The sequence below is a fragment of the Carassius auratus genome, chromosome 12 (genome assembly GCF_003368295.1).
Source record: "Carassius auratus strain Wakin chromosome 12, ASM336829v1, whole genome shotgun sequence".
In the NCBI taxonomy this organism is placed as follows: Eukaryota; Metazoa; Chordata; class Actinopteri; order Cypriniformes; family Cyprinidae; genus Carassius; species Carassius auratus.
In genome coordinates this window covers 13744301-13755486 of record NC_039254.1, presented here as the reverse complement: position 1 = coordinate 13755486, position 11186 = coordinate 13744301, and the positions used below count along the sequence as shown (strand labels likewise).

The window sequence follows — 11186 nt, the reverse complement described above, 5'->3', positions numbered from 1 at the left end:
GGTGTGAGTCTGTGCATGTGTATATGGTTAGGAGTGAAAGTCTAGGAGTATGCACACAGTGTGATTTATTATGATATTTCTTCAGGAAGGCAGAACAAATCAGGGGTCAGACATTAAGTGCATGTGAAGCGTGTGTATACTGTCCTTTATTCTCTTAAGGTCTCATACTTCATTAGATGACCTCTTCGTGTCCTGCTTTTTCCTTTGAATGTTTTACTTTTGCTGTGACTGTATAGAGAGTAAAACAGCAAGGGGTAGAGTGAATCCATATGACTAAGACCTTGTACAGTATTGGGAGACCCCAAAAACTTTTTGTACACTTAAATGCACTTTAAAAAGTTCACCCTCGTGTCATTACAAACCAATACGATTTCCATTCATCTTTGGAACACAAATGGAGATATTTGTAATGTTCTTTAATTATCTAATCCATTTATCAAAATTATAAAGCATCAAAAATTGGTCTCTCTGAAAGTGGGTGATTCCATATGAATTTAGTGGTTTAATCTAAGAAGAGATATAATTGTTTTATATGATGAACAGGTGTAACTCAGTCTTTTATTTTGCTTTGAAGAAAATATTGGGTTTGGAATGAGAAAGGTGAGTAACTAAGAATAAATTTTAATTTTTTGTGTTAACTAACCCTTTAATTCAGTTTTTTTTTATGTGAAAAAAAAGTTATACTAGTTTTTTCTTAAAATTAACTTCTCATTTTCACATCATTTTCACAATAAATCAGCTGGTGTCAAGATGTTTTATGTGGAAGTACTATGAAGTCAGTCCCTCTTCACACAGGTGTCTTAAAAAGTCTAGTTAGATTTATTAATATCATTATTTACACACTGCACATTGTTCCAAAGCAGCTTTACAGAAAAATATTTCAAAAATAATATGTAACATTCCACGGGTCATCGTTAAGCAGTTCATTGTAAAACTTCATGAAGTTATACTTTAATATGCTTGTCACATTTTAACAGGTCTCTTAGCAAAGTAACCTTTTGACCCAATACAGAAAAAAAACTATTGAGACACCTGACCATTACAACAACAAGAACTTTAAGGACATTGCATTCTAAATACATAGACATTAATATGAAGTTGGTCCCCCCTTCGCAGCTATAACTGCTCATCTTCCACTTTTCTGGAAGGCCTTTCCACGAGAGGAAATTTTTGCCTATTCAGCCATTTGTGGCACAATGTAGTCAGGCAGGTAAAATTCTCCTGGTATCTGCCAAACCCAGATTCACTCATCAGACTGTCAAACAGAGAAGTGTGAATCACCACTCCACATAACATGTTTCATTACAGTGGCAGCATGCTTTACATCACTCCATCTGATGCTTGGCACTGATGCTTGCATGCAGCTACTAGCCCATAGAAACCTATTCCATGAAACTTCTGCTGTACAGTTTTTGTGCTGATAATAACTGTAGGAGCCTTACATTTGTTTATTGTGTTTGTTTTTATTGTATATAAGTAGTGTATTTAATCTTCCTTAAAATATATTTCTTAAAATGTATTTTTTGTTAGGGATGGGCGATTCCACTTTATTTTGTTTTCGATACGATACCGATACTTTGCAAAGCCAGTAGGCTATTTTAACATTCAATACGCCTTAATTGTTTACACATGGTTCCAATATATCTATTATAGTGGTAACCATCTACAAATACTATAGTTGAACTACGGTCAGTTTGGCTGTTGTCTGCATAAAAATTAAACTTATAAACGAATGATTAATATTAACATTACAGAAGAGAACATGATCAATATTAACTTTTAACATTCTATTTAATTAAATATAATTGCACAAACTATCCAGGCTACAATTTCAATTTGTTTATTGTGAAGTAACTCATACATATCAGATTTTTCTGTCCTCTTCGTTCCCGAAAGCTTCAGCTTATTATGATACATATGATGAAGTGCAGCCCTGTCAGAAATGAGTGAATTAATGCTCTCTGTGATTGATTGGTTTTGCAACATTTGCATGTGTTCAAATTCACTAACACAATTATTCACTAACATAGGTTATTTGTCCAATTTAATGCATATTGTAAACAATTTTTTTTTTGTTAAATACACAAAAACACTGGTAAATAAAACAAACCTTAATATCGATATTTTTTTTTAGTATTGATATACTCGCGCCAGTATCAATATATCAATAGGCCCACCCTTGGAAGCTTTAGCCTAAGTACTGCCAGGAAGACTCAATCACTTCGTCACTAATTACCTTCATCATTATCCAATCACATCTTTATACTCCTGTATAAAAGATCGTACTTACACATGTTTGAGTTCGCAGATGCCGACGCGACAACAACCTCCACCCTCCCCACCACCACCAGGATGGTCCTGTCCTTACCTTCCCGGGGGGTCTGCTGCGCCCCTGCCTTCGTCTTCAGGCAGGAAATGCAGATTCGCTACCCTCGGATTACGAACCATGGACGGGGCCTTCCGCCAAAGAAATTTATAATTGTGCTCGCTGAGCTGTCAATAAATGTATGCTTCGTACATTCCTCCATCTCCCGAGTCTTTCTGGTAGAATTATTTTTTTATTTAACATTTGTGCTTGTACTTGTACTGACTCACAGGCGCAACATGAGATTAAAGAAGGAGTGCAGACCAGTTAGATTTTTGGGAGCGAGCAGATTTTTTTGCATGTATTTTGTTTGGAAGAAATGTCAAGAGAAATATTAACACCCTGGCACCATTATGTAAAGTACCATGATGAAAGCAAAATATCTTTATTTGTGTTCCAAAGAAGGTCTTATGGGTTTGGAACGACACAAGGGTGAGCAATTAATGACAGAATTAAAATTTTTGGGTGAAATATTCCTTTAAGCTTAAGTGTCCAAATACTTTTTTGGACCGCTGTAAGTAAATACACATGTACTAAGGATGTTTGAAGAATCTCGGTTTTCTTTAAAATCTAATAAACTAAACAGATTTTCAGAACAACATTAGATTAAACTGCAGTTCGCTCTATGCACTGAAGTACCACATTCAGCAATAACTCAAACTCAAATGCTAAAAAAACTATGTATCTGGGGCCCATTTTGCACACATTTACATATTGTTTTTAAAACTGTTAAACTACTGTTTACTGTCATTGCTTTTTACAGAATACTTTTGGGGATTTAAAAAAAAAATGAATTCAATACACATCATTCACAACAGTTAGAGCTATGTTGCCTACAATATGCCCAATATTAGCAGTAACAACTTAGCACAGACATACACCTTTGAAAGAGCAACAGTCTCCACACATTGGATAATGACAGGCAGTGATGTTAAAAAGCCTAAAGGCATGAAATACAAAAGTGACAGGAAATGAGATTTATGCACCTTGATCATTTCCATAGCCGGCTGGATTATTTTAAATAGAACATCTTGACATCCAGCTGCCTGAAGATTTGGATGAGCTGAACCATACTGTATTATTTAAAGGTACAGTGTGTAATTTCCCTGCCACACGCAGCATTTATGTCTCTTCCCAAATTTACATCAATGGCACTAATTGTTAAAAACATAATAGAAAGAACATAATAGAATCTTATACATAGAATAATAGCATTGCCACAAAGCATGAATGCAAAAATGAACAGTAGGCCTATTACATTACTAAAATTGTGATAATAAAATTGCTGTCAAACTTGTATTGAGCCCAGAATATTCCTTTAATTTAGTACTAAAATAGTTTTAAGTGGGCCAGTTATCCTGCTTTCTGTCACAACGACAAGTGTGACTCCTCAAAACAATTTTATTGATACCTCTCAGGTAATAGGGACACTATTTCATAACAAAAAAAGTAGGTTGAGAAAGATGGAGACAACTTATTACAAGCAAAACAATTTTTCTTTCCCCATATACTGGGACTATTTTGGACCCCATATTTTGGACTATTTACCAACCTAACTAGTGGAAGGAAAACATCCAAAATGCACATTTATTACACAAATTATATTACAAGTTATATTTTTGCAACTGTAGATTTAAATGACAATACAATACAATCTTTTAAGACAGTTTTCTCAAAATATTTTTGCCCGAAAATCTCCACTTCAGTAGCACTTACATAAATTAAATTTGAAAGTTTTAGTCCTATTTGTATTCTGAATGTTTTTTCATATATCTTTTGATTTCTGTCAGGACCACAATCGTCAAAGATGACTGACAATTAGCATACTGGTATGGTTCGGTATGGTTCTGTTCAAGGTAAGAACTTCATGTGCATCCATGCAGCCTAGCATGGATAAAAATACCAATTTCTGGTATTAATTAATAAAAAGAGAGATCCAAATTCCCCTCTGTATAAACATTTCACTCTGACAAATGAACAAAATGAACATTTTGAACCTGGCTTTATCTAATATTCAGATTTATGTACTGGAAATGTATGCAAATATAATTTATAGAATATAAAAAAAACGCCCCTTTCAATTATGAGCTTCATCTTTCAAAATAAATGTAAAGAGTTAATAAACAGTTTTACCATCAGTTCAAGCCTGAAAGGGGAACAGAGTGGCGTGATAGACACATTAATGAAGCTTGTATGTTTTTGCAGTTCACAAGCCATAGACCGTTAAGACAGCTGACTCCACTGTGTGACCCTCTCTCTCTCTCTCTGTCACACACGCGATGCACAAAACTCAGCATTTGAACATTCACTAGCAAATACTTTAACTAAAAACAAAACATATTTCCAGTAACTTATTCAGATGCACCAGATTGTAGTATCAAAGTCAGAAATACCTCCTCTCCTAGGTTTTAGAAATGGTCGTTCATAAAATGCGTTGCTGTTCTGTTGTAAGTAATCTTAACGATTCCTAAATGCGTCTACTTTCGGAAGGACAAATGAAGCGCCTAGAAACACACAGCATCTCCATGACATGACTGCTTCAACACTAACTGCAGTTACTGAAACCATGCCTTCTTTCTTTGCATGAACATTTGGGAGGCATTACGCAAATATTTCCACATAGTGATGTAGACATGTGGGGCGTGTTTGAATGAGCTGTTTTAGGGGGGTAATGAAGAATCTTTGGATTTGAGACTTTAGTCTTTGCAACTTTATAGATCTTCTTAATGCACCAAGAGCTTGTAACACTCCAAAGAGAAAGGAAAAATTGAAATCGCATCATATGACCCCTTTAATAAACCAGAAAAGTATGGTATTATTATTATTATTATTATTATTATTATTATTACCCTATTCACCTTAGAGTGCAACAAAGGCCATGCAGATCTACCAGCTAGTTAGTATGAACTTTTGGAGCCATCCTTTTGGGAAATATCCTTTTAACACATTACCTCACACTTAGTGAAGCTTGAAGGTCGACATTTGCAACAAAATATTTGCTAATGACAGATTACACCATCTGCAATGAACCCTCTACTCACACATATCATTCCTGATCATGTTTTTCCTTCAGCAGTAAGAGCTCAGGGCATAATCCCAGCCTTGGACCTCCTTCCCGGTCAATATTAGTTTCAAATTTTAATCATCACCTCACTGACCATCTCCCTACAGGAGCAGAATGGGGCTGTGCTGAAATCTTAATGGCTTTACAAGTGATGAAAACTGGCTCTTTATCTAAACAAGCCAGAACGCCTAGTATATGAGAATCTAGTATTGAAAAAATATCACCCAGGTCAACTGGCAGACAAAGAACACGAAACCTGTAGCAAACATTATCATTCTGATCAGTATTACCAGAAGTTTTTACTGAAAGTCATATTGCTTTAGTGAAATTATTACTGCTATAATAATTTCTATCTGGATCAAGTTTATAAAGAACTATTTGTTCATCTAATCGCAGACTATATTGAGACCATTTCCTGTCATCACCTAGTGGAAACACTTTCAAACCTCACAAAAACCTCAAAGTTCCCACACCCACTTACAAACCTACTCTACAGAGACTCTTGGGTAATAGATCTGTTATGAGAGCCTCATGTCTGTTTTCATGGCCGAGATTAAGACCCATTTCTGTCATGTTAGCAGCTTCTAACAGGAAAGATCAGGACATCACTCAGCTCAAGGAGAAGAATGTTTGGGGAGCTCTTTTATGTCCTCTTTATGTTATTAACAATGGAGAGAAACTTAATAGAGTAAGTTTACACCACCAGACTCTTTCAAGCAATCTCCCCCATGTTAGAGACGCATGTAATAATACACCTCAGGGTTCGGAAGCAAAACCACAACGTTGTATTGTAAACATTAGTCATTCCTTTAGTTTGATAGTTTACATGTAATCTAGTTTTGATGTATACCAAAATGCCATATAAGCAAAAATATGTCTTGACATTGAACTTTTTTTAATCCATCACATCTCTGAAATAAGCTTATTATTACAAATACCATTTTTATTACAATGCAATTATTACATAACCATTCTTTGTTACTGTATATTTAAAAGCTGACATTAACATTTCATTATTATAAGAGGTTACAGAGCTTTAATTATGTATATTTATGTATTTTCATCTGCAACAATGACAGTAAGCTTGTCAAATCTCGCCCCCTTCCAAAAGCACGTGGTATTGCATGACCCACATTCCATCTTTAAACCTTACAGCATTACCTTTGAGACCCTTTGAATTAGTAAGGCCTCAAAATTGATCACTTCACTTTGAAGTAACTTGATTATTTGTACATCATAAATTATTAGACAAAAACCACAATAATACAATAATTGTTATAATTTCAATGATTACCTGACAAACGTGATTTCCTTGAATATAATTGATGCAGGTTGATAAATACTTCCAGTACACTTAGATAATTAAGGGGAGAATATCATTGTGTTGTGAAGTTATCTTACAGGTGATATCTCATCATTCTTCCTGCTATACATGGTCCCTGGGTTATTGCATCATTCCAAAACATGTCTCTCTCTATCTTATCTTATTTGAATGGTTGTAAAGCCTGTAAATATTATATATATATACATATATATATATATATATATATATATATATATATATATATATATAGAAAGAGAGCGAAAGATACTAAATTATACTATATAGAGAGAGAGAGAGAGATACTAAATGATGTTGAGGTAAGAATGTCACTTTTTTACCATATTTTGTTTAGGATATTTATGACCGTTTAAAAAAAAATGAAAAATAAAACTGACTTTAATATTCTAAAGGACCGCTGATAGGAATCCCTGATAACAAACCTACTAACGTGCTGTTCTCATTAGAAAGCCAAACAGGTTTGGATCAAGGAATTACCAAAATCATTTTTAAGTAAACAGCGCCATCTATTGTAAGGCTATAGACTGTCTACTTAGCTTTTTAAAATTTTTACAATACAAATTAATACAGTATATTTGACACACAAAATGTGATGACAGATGACATTATCATTCACTGTTTAACTAGTTATATGAAAAAGTAACTGAATTACACAATATTCTGTCATTTTGTAAGTCATATGGATATTGAACAAAATAAAAGTAATAAGGCGTTTTATTTTTGGATAAAATATTTGATATACAACAAAAAAAATACCTTATTGGGTTACGATAAGCAAACAGTCCAGAGGTAGATCATGCTTTAATCTGGGTAAACCAAACTTTCACTTTATAGTAATACTGTTTGCAGGTTTTTGCATTCACTAATAAAAAGATTTTATCATTAGCTAGAGCCACACTTCAACAGACATTTTTTGCTGGATGATGGACCATTACCTTCAACTCAACCTTTCACCTGGTTTCAACAAATCTATCACTTTATCACAATTTCACCATCCAGCTAGGCGCATCAACCATAACTCCTTCAAAGACAGCCAGAAACCTTGGAATTGTTATTAATGATCAGCTGAATTTCTCAGACCACATTGCTAAAACTGTCTGGTCCTGAATATTTGCTTTATAGAATATTAGGAAGATCAGGCCCTTTCTTTCAGAACATACAACACAACTCCTTGTTCAAGCTCTTGTTCTTGACAATGCTATATATATATATATATATATATATATATATATATATATATATATATATATATATATATATATATATATATATATATATATAAAACTTGCCAAAGCACTTACTCTTTTGTTGGTTTTGATTGTTTCTATTGTCCTCATTTGTAAGTTGCTTTTGATAAAAGCACTTGCTTAATGACTAAATGTATATGTAAATGTAAATGTAAAGATATAATTCAGAGCAAAAAAGTATTCATTCACTTGAAATATTAATTTAACACAGAGATTCACTCATGATTAACATAGAGCAGTTCCAAATGGTGATGCTGGCCCAGACACCAAAATATAAATACACAAAAGAGGAATATATATTTGTGTGTGTGTGTGTGTGTGTGTGTGTGTATATGCATATGTATATGTGCTCTTGTTTTTGTGACATATCAGTACACAACTCTGTATAATGACATGGGTATGACACAGGTATTACAAGGTGACTTATGAGTACATAACCCATGTCCCCATTTTTCAAAACGCTTATAAATCATACAAAATTAGTTTTTTTTTTTTTTTTAAGTAAATATGCACAAAGTTTCCTGTGAGGATTAGGGTTAGATGTAGGGTTGGTGTAGGGCCACAGAATATACAGTTTGTACAGTATAAAATTCATTACGCCTATGGGATGTCCCCAATTTTCACAAAAACAAACGTGTTTGTGTGTGTGTGTATGTATATGTATACATGTGTGTGTGTTATATGGACTGTTTTACCGATGTCCTAGCTACGTTTGTGCATCTGTACATTTCAGATGTGTTACTGTCTATGGAGGGTCAGAGAGCCTTCATTTTCTTTTCCCCTCCTCTGCCTTTTTGTCTCCCACTAGGATTCATTTTCCAAATCACCTGTGCTCCTTTTTATATCATTCAGAGATTCTGAGTGGTGTGATATTAGTTTTGCTGCTTACAGTTTTTTTTTTTCAGCAGCTTCAAAATTTTCTACTCTTCAAACACATCTCTTGCAACTCAAAACTGTATACTTAAATTCTGTAGAATACAGTAAGTTGCGAAAAGAAAGGAAGCTTGCACAGTTATAGCCATTTATAGCCATTACTTATATATTCTTAAGTATTTTACTCATAGGGGATTTTTAAAACTGCTTCACACAAACAAAACACTTCTATTTATTGCTGTCTGTCATGTTTATTTGGATAACAGTAAGTTCAGCACAGATGATATTGATACAGGTTTCATGATGCTGTTTCCCTTGATGTGACAGTATTTGTATCTGTACAGAATATTATTTCCGTCAAAAGATAGACATTCAGGTAATACAGCTTGCGTATGTGCTCCCTTTCAGGTTCTTTAATAATTTAAAATGGGGATTCACATTCACAAGATAAGATCTGCTGTCTGATGATGTGTTAGACTTGAAAGTGCAGCGTTTAACACACAGCTGATTCACTGGGCTCTGCTCAGAAGTCAGGCCTGTCCTTCTTCAGTTTGGAGTAGTCCATGTTGACAGCGAAGAGCTGTGGGAAACAGGTTATGGGTTAAATTATATTATAACATATTATTACAGTAGCAGAATGTGCCAAATTGGAATTTTGTAAGGTTATTATAGGCTTAACTGACTATATTAGCTAAACATAGATGGACATACTAAGATGGACACAAAAAGTCTACATGAATGTTGTTTTCACCTTATACTGGTCATTTGGCCCCAGTTTGTTCCAAGGCTCTGGGTTGTTCTTGCGATCCCATCTGTTGACAGATTACAGTCAGTCAAATACTCTGAATTATATTGGAATCTAAAGATTGCTGCCTGTTTGATAATGTAATGAAAAAGGGTTGGCTACTCACGAGCAGTCAGGGTTCTTCAGTGCAAGGCGGCCCAGGTAAAGCATAGACATGGTCGCTCCACCACCGATGAAGACGAAGAGAGGAATCAACTTCAAAGAGAGACAGAATTATTAATCAATGGCTAAACTGAATAGCTGAATAGCCAATAACCTCTCTGTAATGCAGTCCATAAAATAAAAGGCCAAATATATTGTAGGGGTCAAACCTGTTAACATCATATTTGTTTATTCAGTTAAATAATATTCAATTAAAATATATAAATAATCATGTTTACAAATGTCAGCATTCAATTCTCTTGCTAAAAATCTGTTAATATCAAACCTGTAAATGACTGTCAATAGTTTTGTGATTTAGCATGAGATATAAGCCTGCGTATACATACACACGTACATGAAGTTTTTTTTTTTTTTTTTTTCTTGAATCACTTTATCAAACCGGGAAAGGTGTGTTTCCAAGAATGACCCATTTAATACAGTCCATTTAGGCAGTTCACTAGGTTTTAAGACCTTGCCATCCTTATCTGAGGGAAATAACAACAGTTTTTATGTTGATTCCGATCATCTACAAGCGGAAAGCAAATTTCTTTGATATTTAGAGTATTACAAATCCAGTACTACTGCGTGACATGACTTTTTTTTTCCGATTAACCACAGGGCTTTTTCAAAATTGTCTGAATTCCTTCGCATAGATCTATGAATATATTCTATAGCCTAGTGTTTTAGGGTTAAGTCTTGTAAATCCCGATAGAAAGCTGTTATGGTAAATGACTTAAAAGAAGTACAATTGATTTCACCTCAATGTCCTTGACAGCTGCTGAACACTACACTGTAACACAGCCATATATGACAGATAACGCGACCTACAGCCGGCTTACGTGCTCAGCCACTGCGGGAATATGGTGAAATCACGTACACAATGTATAGACTGAAAACCATTTGATCAATGCCAATATCCTCACCATATCATAGAATGACCACGATATCTCGCTACTGTGAATTAAATAACATGAAATCAATGTTTCTCCCCACTGCGACAATTTAATATACGGGTTGCCTTTTAAATCAAACATATCTGTATTAAATATACCCCTCGAGCAGCGGATCAGGATGTATTTACGACAGAGCCAAAGCCTGAAACGATTCTGTGGCATTATTTGAGAATGAATGAATCATCATTATTAACACACAGATGCATCAGCAGTAAGAGATCTAAAATACTTACAGCCGGGTGGCTTTTCAATTGTTTCAGTACGGTACTCAGCATGTCAAACTCCCGAAATATACATATATATATATATAGAGAGAGAGAGAACAGGATTAATGAGAGGTCTGACGGTGTTCGTACACTCACTGCTGTGTGTTTCTGGAGCGCAGTGTGATGGGAT

The 11186-nt window shown here is 34.5% G+C and overlaps 1 protein-coding gene across 1 annotated transcript; it reads right to left on the bottom strand.

Annotated features, from left to right (window-relative positions):
- Window positions 1-9126: 9126 nt before the first annotated feature.
- On the bottom strand, window positions 9127-11186 carry LOC113112237 (cytochrome c oxidase subunit NDUFA4). Its single transcript, XM_026277667.1, has 4 exons — window positions 11024-11186; window positions 9803-9891; window positions 9643-9703; window positions 9127-9471 (listed from the first exon to the last, which is right to left on the bottom strand). The coding sequence occupies exons 1-4, from the start codon at window positions 11063-11065 to the stop codon at window positions 9415-9417; spliced, it is 249 nt and encodes an 82-aa protein (XP_026133452.1). The 5' UTR covers window positions 11066-11186; the 3' UTR covers window positions 9127-9414.

What these genes read in the sequence shown, in the direction of transcription:
- LOC113112237 (XM_026277667.1), bottom strand. Translation starts at nt 11,065, where the DNA reads ATGCTGAGTACCGTACTGAAACAATTGAAAAGCCACCCGGCT. An exon ending in AATTGAAAAGCCACCCGGCT is followed by an intron (nt 9,892 to 11,023) that starts GTAAGTATTTTA and finishes CTCTCTTTGAAG; the next exon opens with TTGATTCCTCTCTTCGTCTT. An exon ending in GGCCAAATGACCAGTATAAG is followed by an intron (nt 9,472 to 9,642) that starts GTGAAAACAACA and finishes TGTTTCCCACAG; the next exon opens with CTCTTCGCTGTCAACATGGA.